The sequence below is a fragment of the Brachionichthys hirsutus genome, unplaced genomic scaffold (genome assembly GCF_040956055.1).
Source record: "Brachionichthys hirsutus isolate HB-005 unplaced genomic scaffold, CSIRO-AGI_Bhir_v1 contig_279, whole genome shotgun sequence".
Lineage (NCBI taxonomy): Eukaryota > Metazoa > Chordata > Actinopteri > Lophiiformes > Brachionichthyidae > Brachionichthys > Brachionichthys hirsutus.
The window spans coordinates 2,944-20,200 of record NW_027180631.1 but is presented as its reverse complement, the minus strand read 5'-3'; the positions used below and the strand labels follow the sequence as shown (position 1 = coordinate 20,200).

Genomic DNA, 17,257 nt, shown 5'->3' with positions numbered 1-17,257 from the left:
TGTTGCTGATGTTTCACATCTGTTGTTCACAGAGATGAAATAAACCATCGGAGAAACTGGGATACGATCCATGATGATATTAGTCACTCGTAGGAAGGTGTTTTATTTTGAAAGACATGTGGCGATGGCTTAGTTTTCAGTTTAGTCCAGTAATTTAAGTGCTGTGTTTTCTTTGACCAAGACTAGAGCAAAAGTTATTGGTCAATAAATGCATAAAAACTGTGCTTTCATTTTCATATACTTTTATTTATTGTGTCAAAACACAATATCTCGTCTCATTTTGTCATCTCATCCTGCCCACAGTCACGCTTCATTTCCCTGATCCACTCCGTTTCTCTCTGGCTGACCACCGTTAAAGCTAATCACAGCCAAAGCTATTTAACTCGAAGCAAGTTAATCTACTCCCTGAGGCCGGCTTCATCCAATTATCACATTATTCCTTCCTCCCGCAGTCAAAATGAGTAGTTTGCCCAACTTCTCCCAGCCTATTAAAATGGGTCTGATTCAGAAGAAGTTATTTAAAACATTCTTGCTGGCTGCAAAGAGCGAGATTCAACTTTGTTGTTCCGTTGGTCGGAATATCCTGCAAATGATTGGCTCTCAGCTGGCTGTGAAATTACTGCAAAAAAAAAAAAATAAACCCGGTGCAGACTTGAAGAGGAGAGTGTGGCGATCAGCGGTAATGTGTTATTAATGTGCTGTGGCCGCCACCTTGTCTGGCTTGAGGACGCTATTTATGTGACTTCTCTACTCTCACATTACGGGACTGGCGAGCGTTTTAGGGTCGAGGTTAAAAACAGTCACCCATAGGTTGCTCTGTGGATTCTAAAGAGAGATGGACCCTGGAGACAGACAGACAAAAGAGCTAACTGGTATGCAGGGTGGCAGCGGTTACACAAAGAGCATAATGTCACCCGCATTAAACATTTGTCTGGTCGGTATGTCAAAATGTCAGTGTGTACAGTTGGTGGATCAGTCACGTAAACTTCTGTTCCCAAATAGCCCTTCCAAAAACACACGCATGCACACACGTTAGCACACACTCTCACTGATGGCTGGATTAGGCTGCTAATCTCCCCCTCCCATCCCCACAGCATGTGCGCTCACACATGCCACCATGGCAGCCGTATTACACGCCCGCATACTGTGCATTGCGGGTTGAGGACACTGCGAGGGAGTGTGTGACAGCAGGTCAGCGCGGTCACGCCATTGTGTCAAATATGCTTCAGAATAGACGGACAGAGATGGAGCAGCTGCTCCCATGTGAGGGACCCTGAATTCCTATTTGCATTGAGACCGCCATTGAAATCATAAAACCAGAAACTCTGTTTGACGACCGCCTCCATTGTTCCGTTTCTTTGCTCATTTGTGCTGAGAAGTTTTCAGCGGATTGTGATTTGTATTTATTTATTTAAAAGACAAATTTGCAGGGAAGTGCCGATTAGAGTTTGAGCAGAATTACATACATTAATTTGGACCATTTTCTCACTTTCTTCATTTTTGTGTGATGCAACCTTTTATTTTAGATTTTGACAACATCATAAAAAGTTATAATAGGCCATTTTGTAATCATTAATCCTCTTTTAGTGAAGTGCAAAAAAAGAGATATATAGATAATAATGGTTAGATTATATTTGTACAGAGATGTTCCAACCATTATCAAAGAGCCGATCAGTGTCCAAAGGGGCACAAGAACAGACGTGCAAGAAACGCCATAGGTTCCCATATGTAGAACCGTCTACTCTAGACGTTATTCGTATCCAGACAGTCACATCTGTGTCCTGAGCCTCTAGAGTCTACTCTAGTCGATCAGTTATCTGAGCGCTACGTCCAGTTTTGTGAGGTAATGTCTGTCACTGTGGCTCTTTTCCTTTGTTTCAAAATATGCATGGTGTTGATGACTATAAAAAATATATAAAAATAGCATATTATAGCTGCACATTTCCATCGTACTAACGCGGAGACAAAGGGAGTTAAATAAATGTCACGTGAATGCAGGCACACCCAAAGTGTCCTCCATAAACACATAATCAAAGTCTTAATTACCCAGCTTGTGTGTGTCATTCAGCAGAGCACCTGCACAGCAGAGCATTTTCTGAATTGATGCAAGTCGTGGAGCGTTCAAACTTCACATTGAAAGAAATGAGCAGATGTTGTATGACACCAGTTATATGTATATTATTATTATCTTGCTTTAGAGCCAAAGAGCTGGAGAGAAACAAACTTATCTGGATGATGATGCGCACACTTTAACATTCCTGTCAAAACTTTTCTCGGCCTGTTTTTCACACCTTCACTAAAAGCTTCTGAAGGCCAAACTCACATGTGTTTTTGTGCACAGCTTCATTTTGCATTCACAGGCCACATTCTAATAGGATTCTATGTTCCCTGTGAACACTGATATTGAATAGTTAGGTAAATGCACACAATTTCAGTGAAAGAGAAGGGACCATTGTGTTCTTAAAGGCATGCAACGCAGGTTTTGTTGTTTATTGGTGGTAATAATAAAAGTTGACCGCTGCACCCAAATTCAATGGTTAAAAGAGAGAAACAGAGCACTGGTAGTAAATTGTAATATTGATTGTGTTAATGATTGTATCGCACAGCACAAATAAACATGCACACACCTCTGAGCAGCATCGCTAGAAGGCGGTGTGCTGCTGGAATTTGTGTGAATGCTACCACAGCTATGCTTTGCACTGCTGTGTGTGTGTAGCGAGGTCCCACCCTACATCAAACTGATGCAGAGCAGCTCTTAACGCAGACAGAGAGCACGTGAGTGAGTCAGAGGTAGAAATGTAGCCCCATCTCTATGTTTTTATAGCCCCGACTATGTGCAGTTATCGGCTGGGTGGTGCACATGCACCTCCCACGGCTGATCCCCTTACATGCCAAACCCAGAAACATATTCAGAAAAATAAGCTGCAGATAAACAGGCTGTTGCTCAATTTCATTTTTTTTTCGTGTGAGTCACGACTGATTATCACCTTTGTATGAGTCCATTCCTGCATTGCTTGATGCGATTTCTTTCCCCCCAGTGATTGCATTTAAGGTGTGAGGGGCTGGATAATTGGCAGGCTACCCCTGTGATGATTGGCCCTGCTGATCATGGCTGATTGGTGCAGAACAACCACTCTATCAATTTAAATATATTTGAAAATATCATTTAATTTATAGTGCAGCCTCATGTGTGATTTTGTTGTATTTCTATAAACCAACTGTGCAGTCATGCAAAATTATGAAATTAATTGCTGATTTCTTTCTTTTTTTTCTTTTTTGTCATGACCTAGCTTTTCAAGTTTATTCAGGCTGCGGGAACAACAGTCAGGGAATGCCAAAGACTGGGTGGGCTTTGCTTAATGCAAGAGTAAATGTATTCTGGTGTTTATTGAAAACCTTTTTTTTTCGCACCCATTTGAAGAGCCTGACCTCAGCTGACATTCACTATCTGTCAACAATAAGATGCTAGAGCATCTCTCTCTCTATCTATCTCTCTCGCTAATGTGTGCTTTTTAAAAAAGCATTGAGACCAAATTAAAATGTCATTTTTGCCGTACACAATTATACCCATTTTTCAAGTAACCCTTTGCCACAAAGGACGAACTCAGAGCGTAAACAAGTACCGGTAAACAAATGAGTGGAGCGACTACGTTTGCTGCCGCTGTCGCCGGGTGAATTGTGGCCAAACTGCCCTGATTAGCGGGAGTCTGTCTTAACGCAGCTTCTCGCAACAATCATCTGGCCTTTTCTGCTGATTGCTCTAGTATCCTCTTTTATGACATTGATTGTGTGTGTGTGTGTGGACAGGTACTGTAATTGTTTGTGTGTCAGAGTGAGTTTGCAGGAGAGTCTTATCTAGTCGTTAAATTACTTTTTCTTTACACTTTGATCAAGGGTGGGTTATTCACACACACACGATCACACAGACACACACAGACAAATGTGCTTCATCTTTTTTAGACTAATGTGTTTGTAAAATTATTTGACCGTTATGTTAGATTTTCCATTTTCCCTCTGTTCCTTTATCTCATATTTGAGTCAATTATGACTCGGGATTCTGAAACGAATCAAGTTTACTGAGTGTTTTCAGTAGTTATAAAGTTGCTAAGGAAATACTCCTACCATGTATCAGTTAACTATGTGTCATGCTTTATATGGGATTAATATATGTGTGTGTTTACTACAACGTGTATAGAAATGAAGCAGCTAAGAGTGTTTGGTGTGGCCTATGTATTGTAAGCGTGCAAGCATTACTAAAATATCCAACAGCTAGATTAGACAACTGGAAATGTGCCGCTGTACAGGGGACCTTTTCTGCTAGTGTGGCAGATGAGTGTCCAGGACTTTGTGTGTATTGGTAAAATTGTACTAGTGTGTGTGTGAGTCTGTGAACTCTGAGTGTATAGCAATATTGACCATCTGAAGAGGTTGTTTCCGGCTGGCTGCATCTGGAGGACTCACACCTCCTACTGTGTGTGTGTGTGTATTCTTTGCACCAATGCCCTTTAAACCACAGGCACCAAGCAGATTACGCTGGAGGAAATGGCTCCTGGCCCATCATACATAGACACACTACAACCAAGACAGGCATAACATCAATCTCCCCAGAGGCAGACAAACTGCATGCAGCTGACTCTCGATAGTCCTGTCCACCACCCTGTGATCAAGCTTCTCCTTCAGTCTTCCTATTTCTTTCCTCTGAACTTCTTCCTTCTTGTATTTTGCCAGGTAGAAACTCAGCCCCAATAGGTGAGAGGATGCTCAGAGAGGCAGAAGTCTTCCTCCTCCTTCTTCTACACATTGGCTGTGGTGTGTGCGTGTGTGCGTGTGTGTGTGTGTGTGTGTGTGTGGGGGGGGGGGGGGGGGGGTTACAGCAATCAACTCTGGCTGCACCAACTGTAAAAGAAGGTGACGTGACTCCTTGTAATTGGTAATCCAGAGCACACAGGAATCCCTGGCGTTTACAACCAAAATGATGTCAGGGTCAATAATATTGATGGCAGCACTTTGCCTATAGACTCACCCTTAGATGAGGCGTATCCTAACGGCATCCTGACGGACATTAAATCATTATTCCAATACTTCTGTGTATTTGCTGCTGTACCCAACACCTCTGTGCATGCGGCGCAAAACTCATTGAAGTGCTGATGATGCAGACATATTTGCAGTTATTAAACACAGATGATGCAAAGCTCCATTGAGGAGACTGAGGCCTGGAGATGATATTAATCGTGTGTTTTTTTTCCTTTTAACAAATAATAGTGCAAGCACAAAGATCTTGGGGCAAATGGGAAGTAATTGCAGAGAGGAAAAAATAGCAATCACAAAAAGTATTCAGAAAGTCTCTTAGTGCGAGAATAATTAAATACAATGCATTCTTTTATTCAATTACAGCAGTGTGTGTGTGTGTATGTCCAAACTTTGGTGAACCCATGTAACGGACTGATCAAGGCCATACAAGAGGACTTCAGCTCTTCCCTCAAGCATAGAAGAGAAGAAAGCGAAAGGAATGCTTAGTGCGGTTGGAATTACAGGAAGGCAGTCGGAATGCTTGTCACTGCAGGGCCTCTGGGCGAGGAGGTAGACTCAATGAGATTCAGTCAGATGCCTCTTCCATGCAGGCAGTAATGCAATCAGAATGGAAATGATAGAACCTGCACTCTAGCGCTGTATTACAAAGTGCCATCGGTGGCATACTCATATCAAATATCAGAGCTGCCGGTTATAATCCAGAGCAGGAGCTTGCCTATAACAAATAGTATTGTTGTTCTCACCTAATCTGGTGCCATCGCTTCAGCCGCACAATAAAAACATGCATCCTCTCAGCAGCATTTGAAAGAAATGGTAATCTAAAAAATACAGGCATCGGGAAATACTCAACGTTATTATGGATGACCGATGAGCTAAAGAACACTGATGGGTATAAAATGTGTATTTACAACAGTCCTTTATCCTCCCTTTGACTGACTGCATGTAAAGGATAACTTGTGTGTGTGTGTGTGTGTAGTCTTGTGTACCACAACCGGAATAGTATGGTAAAATATTTCAACGCAGATCCCGTGAGTTGACTTGGCCTCGTTGCTGTTGTGACGCTGTCATTGCGTCTGGTTTATTCTTTTGTACTCCGCTTTTTTTATGTGTGTGTGTAAGCCCACACACAGGAATGCATGCCTATTAAAATTGTATGGGAACTCGGCTGTACGCCTGCCTTACATCTTTCCGGGCGCTCGGCAGGACTGCTAACAAGCTGGGATTGAGGCTATTAAAACAGCCGTGGCAGCTAATCTGTCCGCTCATATGTATGTTTGCTGTTGTGTTATCCAGCAGCAGCGACTGTTGATTTGTCCTTTGCCGAGTCGTAAAGTGAGCTGATGGATCCCCTCAATGCTAATGTTCGTCTGGTCTCCATCCTTTCACCCATCACTCTTCTCTGTCTCCACCCGTCTTTCTGCTAGGGGAGCACCTGCGCATCTGTCCCCAGGGTTACACCTGCTGCACCAGCGACATGGAGGACAATCTGGCCGTCCTGAGTCGCAGGGAGATCGAGGGACGACTTAAAGACTCCGGCCGGTCCTTACAGACCTACCTCGCCGGACAGTACAACGCATTCAATGGTGAGTCGAAGTTTATGAGATGAGACGAGATAAAAGTTTGCCATCAAAGTGACCCAGTTTTGAATGTTTTAGTTTTAGTGGTGCATTATTTTGTCAGTTTTTTATGCGTAGCGCTTTCTGTTTGAAAGTAAGGTCCTTGATTCTGACTGTAGTTCCTCATCAGTTACTTGTTTGATGGGAAGATAAGGCTTCATAAAAAAAAAATAACTGCCAACAGTTCCTGCGTTCGTTGCTCATTTTCTGCAGCAGGTTCTGCCTCTGATTTGAAATAAGCCAACATTTACCGACTGACCTTTGCGTCTGTGACACTGTGAGTCCGGGACACACAAACTCTTCTCAGCACTGCAACATTTTGTTGTCATTATGATTTAAAAATCAGGCCCGTATGAGAAAACAAACGAGACACAGAAATAGAAAGACACTTGCACAAGCATTTTTTTTAGAATGCTTGTGCACAATTATGTGTGTCTAATGACCTGCTCCAGTTAATGTGCCTCTTGTGTAAAGTGTGTCTCTGTGGTGCACTTGTTCCCCTCGGCCAATCCGGTGACAATGGATCTGGCAGCAGGGGCTCGCCGTTTGCATAGTTAGCCTGACTCTTTCACATCACATTGATTAGTGTCCAACCGATATTTCATTACTTTTCCTCTAAACCCCCCCCCCCCCCCCGTTTTTCTTTCTGGCGGCCCCTGCTTTTCACTCAGATGGAGCGACAGTCGCTCCACCAAGCCGGTACATACGCTCGCATGTTCACGCATAAGCTCAGCTAAGATGCACCCGTGTCACCCTGCGTTGCCTGCACTCTGCCATTCTTCAGGGAAAGCACCTCATTTAGCCAGTAAACAACAAAAACTGCAGACACGCACATTCAAGCAGCACTCAGCCTCAAGCTCTAAACATTCCTAAGAAGCACATCCAAAAACGTGTGTAGATAAATACACACAGAGGCTTCCAACACCAAATGTAACGCGTCTTCCAATGAAGTCATTGGAAGCTTGCCTTGTTCCCTGTATCGTTGTCACACACTCAGTTTCACATGATTTCAGATAGCGAGATTATCCGAGAACGTCCTCCCCCCTCCTCCAGCTGGGGAGTGCGTAACGAGCAGAGGGAGTAGAAGTAGAAGTGATTTGTGACCTTGAGGTCTAGAAACCATCTGTTGCCGGCTGCCTCCTCTGAAGATGAGAGCGTGGAGATGAAGGGGGTTAATTGGACCTTCATACGTTACATTTGCTGCGACATGATCAGTGGCAACTTGGCAGGATCCAGCCATTCTCACCAACAGTATCCTGCTGTTATCCTTGGCTGTTTGTAAAGATCAAAATGGCCCCTCATTTAATAATTTGTGCTTTTGCCATCCCAGGAGTCAGACTGGTTGCTGGATGCAGCTTTTATTTTTGCAGGATTAGACATAAAATATTCTGTAGAGAGGTTGATTGTTATGACCCAAAATGACTCGTTTCCCAACCACATCCAAAGCGGAGTTCTTTTGTTTACATGGCTACAGGAGCGCAGAGTGACCACCGTTCCCTGCACATCTGGCTGTGTTTAGCAGGGGTGTGGGCTAGCTAGCGCCATGTGGCTAAGTGTAGGGTGTTACTGTTCCAGCCCAAGCAAGCCAGGCCCTTTTAGGTTCACGGACTTTGAAAAGGAGCCCGAACCAAGCCACAGATTAGAGGACTGTCTACTCACATGCAGTCAGATCTGGGGACACATGTGCGCATACAGCATGTGACCATAAATATGTTTGTTTACGTGCTTGTGAATTTGTAATTTAGTGACTCTTGCTGAATCAGCGAGTTGAAAGCTTCTTTGTATAGTATGTGTGACATTGCCTTGATTGTCATTCATACCGTGTACATATGCACGAGTTGAATAACAGAGTGCATTAAACAAAGATGGAGGATGATGCTGAGGATTAAGGGGAGGACAGAGTGGAGACAGATGGTGGATACAGAGAAATGGATGGAATACCCTTCCATCAAGGGCAAGTGTAAGATATTAACATGTGCAAATATATATATACATGGAGAATGGTTAAAATGAAGAATGTGATAAAATAAGTGTCACACATATTGAAGTGCGAGGGTAATGGTCAGAAAGGACAAAGCGAGTTATGGCACTGGGAGGACCTCTTAGTGAGATGGGAACCAGCTGTTCCAGACAGATGGAAACCTGGAATCTGGCAGTAGTTTTTTTTTCTTATATATATATATATATATATATATTGCCACCATTATCGGCATCTGGATCCTCTGTCCAAACCTTGGCTCAAATTGCTTCTGCACTTTGCTTCATGCAAAAGCATGCTTTTCACCTAGAAGCAAGGGATCATTATTTATATATATATGACATGTTAATGATTTTAAAAGCACAACACTGCGTACAAACACTTCGTGCCCCCCTATATGGTATGCCAACAACTCCAAACATCTGTCCTCACCCTGCTGCTTTCACATCTTGAAAGGTCTACAAGACAGTGGTGAGAACAGCCTTGATGGACGGCTTAGAGACAGTGGCTCTGACGAAAAGAGAGGAGGCGGAGCTAGAAGTGGCGGAGATGAAGATGCTGAGGTTCTCCTTGGAAGTGACCAGGTTGGATATGATTAGAAAGGAGACTATAAGATGTACAGTGAAGGTTTGACGTTTTGGAGATAAGGTCAGAGAGGCCAGACTCTGATGGTTTGGACATGTCCAGAGGAGAGACGGGGACTATATCGGTAGAAGGATGTTGATGGAACTGCCAGGGAACAGGGCTAGAGGTCAACCCAGGCGAAGATACATGGATACATGAGGGAGGACATGAGCGTAGCTTGTGTTGGGGAGGACGATGTGAAGGGCAGGGTGAAGTGGAGAAGGTTGGTTTGCTGTGGTGACCCCTCACAGGACAAACAGAGAGAAAAATAATCAAATAATCCAACGGTTGATTTCTTTCTCAACCAAATTGTGCTCTTTTCTTCACATAAATAAATTGACATTGTTGAAACAGTCTATATCTGTGTTGATGTTTTCCTTCAATAAAAGCAACCGATTTTATTCACTCCCAAGTCCCACCACCCATCGTTCAATTTCCTGCTCATAGGGTCACCTTTGGTGATGTCATAAAAGATAAGGCTGTCTGTTCCCATTGTGGCACTTGATTGGCTCAATTTATCTTCATGCATATCACGTCAGCGTAGCTCAAGAGTACACTGGCCTGATTATGCCAAATGCATTACTCTCTTGTAGCTATGGTGCCAAGAATGGATAAAATGAAAAAAGGTAGGACGCAAAAGAGAGAGAGGAAAAGAATGATGATGATGGTGAAGATGTTTTATGTTAAGCAGTGGGAAAAAGAAGATGAGATAGATGTGGAAAAACAAAACAAAATGATGGTTAGGGTGAGGAATGGTCTGGAATTTGGTTTGGAAGGAGCGGAGCGGGGAGAAGCTGAGAAAGAAAACCAGATGATGAGAAAAAGGCCTGGGTAAATTGTGCATAATGCGAGGCAGGGCGCGCCACGACAGAGAAAGTCGAATAAAGACTTCCACAGAGAGCCTGTTGATAAATGGCATTCATTATGTGATGTGTCGGCGTGTTTAATGTAAGGGACCTTTTAATAGCATCTAAATGCTGGCTAAGGGCCTTGCAGAGCTCTTGGGGCACAGTATGCGTGTGATAAATGTGGTTATTGATGGAGAGTAAGACTGACACATAAACATTCTAATGGCTCCCAGATCATCATTTGTGCATTTCAGTGCACCCAGGACAGCAGTGTTTGTTTATGCCTGGTGTGTTCCTACTTTCATTGTCCTTGCACAGGAAAACAACAAAGGGAGTGGCTGAGGATCATGGGTGCTTTTGGATGGTTAGAAAGCCTGAATCATGGCTAGTCTTATCTGAATCATTACCCTTCACTATCTTGTGGTCTTTTCTTCCCTGCCTTATTATTTTCTTGCTGGCTCCATTAACCTCAGCCATGGAGGATATATTTTTTTGGCTCCTTTAAACAATATTTCAGGACCTAATTACCATATTTTAGCTAATTTCAGAGGGGAAATTAGTTTGGCCCCTCAACCAAGGAGTCACTTAATTGTATTTTTTCATGTAAATGTGGCCATCGTATTGCTATTCATGAAACATTTGTCATTGTGGACTATGTTATTTTGCCCAGTAGAGAGGTTTTATCATGACAGGCAATATCCGTTACAGGCAAATATTATTTTATGCCATTTTTTCTGTTGTAATTGTACCAATTTCACAACGTCCCCAATGACCCTCGAACAAGATTAGGCTTGCAGGTGGCACTGCAACAACATAATGCGTTGAATCCGCCGTAAATCACCACCCATGAGTCATTTGAGTGCTGCACAATTCAATCCGTAATCATCCCAAACAGGATTTGATTATTCTCCAAAATGTTTCACGCCTATCATTCAATCAGATCAGATCCAGCGGCAACTCCAAATGTGCAATTATTGTTTTGTATAGTCTGATTTTCGCGCATTCAATGCCACCTTACTTTCTCTCCTCCCCTCCTTTTGGCATATGCCTCATACTTGGCTCTCTGCCTCGCTCTTGCCTGCCAAAAAACACCCAGCTAATATGATCATTCAGCACTTGTCAAACCAACAAATAGAATTATGGATGTCAGATTTCTCAGGGATATACAATTGTTGTTTTTTTTCCTCTCCCACTCCAGCCTTTTCTTTTCCACTCATCCTCCCTTTCAATCCATTTCTTGCATGTCAGTATCTAGTGCGCTGCCAAAACTCTGCTGATCTGTCATGCTTCTCAGGCAGCCTTCTATTTATGGCCCTTAATTGTATGTGAGAAAGTGTTTAAAGTTGCTGCTGTCTTTCTCTTCAATGTCATTGCCTGGGCAGACAAAGCTTGTCCAAGAATTTAGTAGATAAATTCTACGAAATGCCCCCCCACCCCCCACAGCATGGTTCCCGAGTGCTTTGAAACACTTCCTTCTGCAAATGTGAGATAATATTAACCGCCAGATGGTGGAAACAAGCACCAATAGGAGTTTTCACACCAGGCTGGAGAGTTAGCTGAGAACAGACGAGTTGTTAAAGATTCATTGATTTCTTGTCAGCCTGTGATTACTGAATCACCAACCAGTTCAAGATTAGTCAACTGACTAATGTTGCCGGAGGGCTATAGTTCTTGGCATAGGAAACTTTCTTCTTCTTCTATCTGGAATGAGCCACTTCTCAGTGGCGGCTTGTCAATACAGAGTGCCAGTTTGCTGCCTCTTCCATGGCTAGAGGAGGAACTCTTACTCACTGCTATTTAGATCATGGAAAATAATTCTGACATTAACAAGATGCGTATCCATCCGGTTCCTGCAGTTGTTGTTTTTTTCTGTGAATGCATTTATGTCCTGGTTGAGGAACACCGACCAAACCCGAGGCCTCTGAGGTCCCTCAACTTCTTGCAGAGCAGTAAATCGAGAACTTCACCTTGTAGCTTAGCTCCCTTTACAACGCAACAGACCTTTAGCGGGTCAGCATCAGCACAGACGCAGCCCCGATCCATCAAGCAATTCCCCATTCAGTTCTTCCCTCACTCACGAACAAATACTGCAACACCTGCACTCTCAACTCATGCCAATAAACCATGGCCTCAGAACTGGAGTTGTTGCTTCTCATCTCGGCTTTTTGATGAAGATAACAGGACCACATCATCTGCATAAAGCAGATTCAGGGACAAGTCCCAGAGATCTCAGTTAGCTGCTCAATATAATTCCATGATATCCTTCCAGAAAATAATTTTTAACATGTAAAACACGTAGTAAACCAATGATTGCACTTGTACTTATTAGCCTAGTATGACATTTGATTTTAGATCGTTTTGCGAAGAACATGTTATACCTCCTGCTTCCTCTGTTCTCTGGTTGAGTCTTCTTCTGTCTGGGCTACTTGGAAAATGATCAATGCTGTGTTCACAACATTGTGTGTTGATTTTGGAATTTTGCACCATCCAAAATATTTTTATCAGACCAATCCAATGATTAGAAAGTCACTCAGTGCAAGCATACAGGCAGTGATTGGCAGCTAAAGGAACATCAGTTTGCTTTAATAAGAATATTTTTTTTGATAACACAACTTTACAAATGAGACAGCGGTTTGTGTATGCACGTGTGTGTGTGGGTGTTTTTTAATCAGATTTAAAAGTGGAGGGAAAAGAGCGGGAATAGACTCAAATATAATCCTCTTACATGTCAAGGTGGATGTGAAGCTTAAAGTGATTGCAAATGAAATCTTTAACTCCCCTCTCACTGCAGGAAGAACGTAATTAAGACACACATTCTCGACTCAGCTTGTTTTTGAGTGTGTGTGTGCGTGCCTGTGCGTGTGCATGGCGTGAGAGGTGAAAGAATGTGAATCTGTTGGAGTGCGGTGGCAGAGATTATCCGAATCTACCGCCACAAGAAAAATGTCGCTGGGAATTATGAGAGCGTGGAATTTGCATGTTCAGTCCCCCCGAGCACGGCTAGAAAATATTAGACCCCAACCCAACTCCCGATGAGGTTATATCCTACACCGCCATGCGTAAAGCTATTCAAAGCAGATCTGCTGTATGTGATTCTGACCATTTCTACTTATGTGTGTAAAAACCAACTCAAACATTTAAAAAATGATGTTTTAAATGAGTTTAAAAATATTTTAAATGCTAATGAGGATCCCCCCCCTCACTGAAATAAAGGATACATAAATAACATTGACTTCTCGGTCCATTAGAGTTTTAGTCTTAGTGTTACTCATGAATAATTTATCAGGCGATAACAAAGTTAACTTGATACAATTCTAAATGACAGCAGCTCGCATCACTGACTCTAAAGAGCAGCTATCTGTGAAACGGCATCCTCATGACTTATGGTGCTGCACAATCCCACCCCAGCTACTTTTCCTCACCCAATACGCTCGAGTAAAGCCATCGGGCAGCAGACACGGGGGAGGGGGGAGTCAAAGCAGTAAATGGAGGGAGGGATGAATGAGAGGATGAGCACGCTGTACTCAGCGAGACACGCCGATGAAGAACGGGAAAGGTCATTTTCACATACAAGAGCACGCAAACACACATTCATGGCAGCTCAGCGTGTCACTAATGATGATCATTAGTCACTGCAGCTGAAGGTCAACGGAGCGTCGGACAGCATGGTACCTTTTACCAAGCTCTGCCCTCCCACAACACTTAAACACACACCCAGGCCACATTAGGAGTAATCATTCAATGGAAGAAATAACTTCTCTCCATCCCCAGAATGAAACCATTTCTGAAGACACCCTCTCAGCTTAAGCCAGACTGCAGACACTTTTACTGTATGGCTGACAGTAAACAGCAGGAATGAATTTTAATGGGCATTAAAAGCACAGATGCACCTGTCACAGCCACTGTGCACTCTGGATGGTGTGTGTGTGTGTGAGAGACAATCTGTCATGCTGTGTGTACTTCAGATCCACTGTCACCGTGAAGCTGCGTGTACATTTGCGTGGCGTTCTGCTGACTCCTCATGCATCGTGCATGTGATTCAGCGAGTGACAGGGATGCAGCAACCCTTTGGTGCTCCGGCTGGTCCAGAGCTTTGTTTTTCAAATAGCTTGAGCAACATCAGGTAAAGGGAACGGGGGAATGGGGGTGTTACCGAGACGAGGCATCTCGCTGATAAACGAGAGGCGGACAAATGGCTACAACGTGTCAGGGACGGTTATGTCACAACAGTATATAAAGGGGAAACCGTAAACAAGTGGGTTGGGATCTAAAAGAACAATTCAGAAGAGGCCAGAGAAGCTGATTTATTAAATGTGTATTTATAATAATAATAATAATAAGACTACTATACAACAAAAGATTAAAAAAGGTGCATGATTTAAAGCTGCTTTTGATTGGATTCTTACAAATCATTTTAAAATTGTATTTGTGAATCCACTCAATTAGGTGAAAGGCAAGTGATCAAAAACAACGAGGTAACTCAGTTATATGCACCCACATTAATATTGGATAATGGCTTTTGCCACCGACCCAAGTCTTCAGTTTATGGAAGATAATGTATTCTCTAATTTGCCATAATAAGTTGGTTCCATTTTTTTTCCACACACCCTTTTCTTTTTGAAGTATTTTCTGAGCAAAGACCAATAAATTAAGCAAGAGGAAGAATACAGAATGATTCCAAGTCGTGAAGCTAAGCTGTGTTGCTTAATGGAATTCAAGATGAGTCTTCACAGTACATTTTGGCAAACATTGAGTGCTAAATATGTCCCTCCAAATCGACAGCTCCGGTGAGAATAGACCCTTTTGTCGGGATTCTGTGAAAACAGCAAATGAAGCGGCAGCGGCGAAGCAGAGAGCCGGTGTTTATTAATGAGCTGGAAACCAGGAATGAGAAACGTTATCTAACAAGGCCGCTGCGTCGATATTGCAGACGGGTCAGGATGAGCTTAGCACATTAACGTTATGTAACACTGAATGCTGTGATTTTTGTCAGGTCGTGTGCACGTGGGTGATGGAGTTGTACGACAGCGTAGCGTGGATCATCTTTTTTCAGTATGTTGTGGTTGAACAACATATGCAGCATGCTGCAGTTTTTATGTGCGTTGAAATGTGTGGAAAAGCTAATTCACACACACACACACACACACACACACCAGAAATGATCTGAGCTCATCATGTAGATGCCGCACAAATTTTTGCTGACATGGATGGGCAGAGCATAGTTTTTATTGTTCCCGTTGGTTACAGAAAAGCTGGAACCTCATCAGATATCTGTAAAAGTACGGAGCCAAACTCACCTCTGACCCAGGAAGCCACGGAGCGGGATTAGCCATGACAGTATAATTAAACGCAGCAGCCTTGCAGCAAATTTTATAAATTGAGATTTTTCTGATTTCTAGACTAGAAGCTCTTTTTCCTTCCTGCATCATGCCACATTATGCATTTTTCAGTGTGCGTGCAAATGGAGCGAATAAAACATGATACAATAAATTTTGAGTTTTGATGTGGGCTTGTCGTTCTTGGTTACATTTGCATTTTTGTTTTTGAGCTCGCCTGAGTCAGCTTCATTATTCTCGTCTTTCATTCTGTCGGGCTTACAGCCTGCCTACCTGTGTTTCTGTTTCTGTTTACCTGTCTGTTTGACGGCCTGTCTCTGCCTGTTCCCTACATCTGTAAATCCTCTGTCGGAGCAGCATAGACTCCTCTCTAAAGCGCCGTCAAATTGTCTCACATCCCCATGAGGGACGCGATCGCCGACAGAATGAGTCAGCATTCGTATGCAGCGCGAGGCAGTAATAAGATTTGACTGCATTGATGCAGCAAGTACTGCGTAGTACACGTTAGATGTACTATGAGAAGAATCATGTCGAGATGTTGTGGAAACAAATAGAACGCAGAGTTCCAAGTTGAAGGGCTGGGCTTGTCCGGGATTTGAACCCGGGACCTCTCGCACCCGAAGCGAGAATCATACCTCTAGACCAACAAGCCATCTGGATGCCGTAATTTCAGGTCAAATATTTATTCTGCTTCTGAACCATAAATGTTCCTTCTCTTTAGGTTATTTCCTGGAGTTGCTAAACCACTCTGCGATCAACCTAAAAGAGACTTTCACTCCCACCTGGGGGTCCACATACGCCCAGAATTCCCAGATCTTCTCTGACCTGTACACGGATTTGACGCACTACTACAGAGGGACCAAGGTCAACCTGGAAGAGGTGCTCAACGAATTCTGGGCCCGACTGCTGGAGAAGCTCTTTTACCAAGCAAACAGGCAACATTTCATAGGTATACCGAGCTCTCGTCCACGAAATACCACGCGAAGAGACCTTTATTCTACAGAAGTGTCACTTTTACGCATGCAAATACTTTTCAGACTGTAATAAGTGTGTGTGGTGATTACAGGTGAGGACTATCTGGAGTGTGTGTCCAAGCAGATAGAGACACTGCGACCTTTTGGCGACACACCCCGTTTGCTGAAGATTATGGTCACGCGCACATTTGTGGCAGCGCGCTCCTTTGTTCAAGGGCTGGCGGTCAGCGGGGAGGTGGTGCGCAAGGTGTCCCAGGTAAACCCCGTCTCCCCCCCCCCCCCCCACTCTTTCATTGCTTTACCTCTATCAAAAATCCACTTTCCTCCCAGACACACACACACACACACACACACGCTTCCGTGACAATAGAATAAGGCAATGGCAGGTAAAAGTTAGCTGCTCAGTAAATTATGGTCCAGACTGAACAATCGGGGCCCCTGCAACAATAGTTAATGTCACCTTTAACGCGACAAATACCTTTCAAAGCTGTGGCAAGGGTTAATATCTCCCAGGAGAGACGGCACCGTCTGTGCATGAGACAAGAGTAAGGTTAAAATCAGAGCAGTACAAGAGAATCTCTTCAGCTCTATGGAAGGGAGGGCTGATATTGACAGACCACTAAAAAGCACGTCTCAGACACTTGGCAAGGAGAGTGTTGAGAGCCCTGGCCCCCTGTCAGATGTATAATTGCATCGTTGCACCAGAGTTGAAAATTACAATTCTGTTTTGAGATGGAAAGAAGTGTCGTGATGAGACTGTGTGGAAGTACTGTACATAATATATAGAGCAAGAAAAAAAAAACTTTTCCTGACAAAATAGGCAGCGGCATCGGTGTGAGACTGCAAGGAT

General features: G+C 43.4%; 1 protein-coding gene and 1 non-coding gene across 2 annotated transcripts in view; one reads left to right on the top strand and one right to left on the bottom strand.

Moving 5' to 3' along the window:
• LOC137916237 (glypican-1-like) overlaps nt 1–16,702 on the top strand; it is a gene marked incomplete at its 3' end in the record, with an annotated part of 36,883 nt that extends 20,181 nt beyond the window's left edge. The window contains exons 2-4 of the mRNA XM_068759317.1: nt 6,456–6,614; nt 16,155–16,382; nt 16,500–16,702. Coding sequence (XP_068615418.1) covers nt 6,456–6,614; nt 16,155–16,382; nt 16,500–16,702 — 590 coding nt within the window. The remainder of the gene's footprint in view (nt 1–6,455; nt 6,615–16,154; nt 16,383–16,499) is intronic.
• On the bottom strand, nt 16,014–16,085 carry trnap-cgg (transfer RNA proline (anticodon CGG)). The gene has a single exon. It is a non-coding gene; the product is annotated as a tRNA-Pro (tRNA).
• Nucleotides 16,703–17,257: the final 555 nt, after the last annotated feature.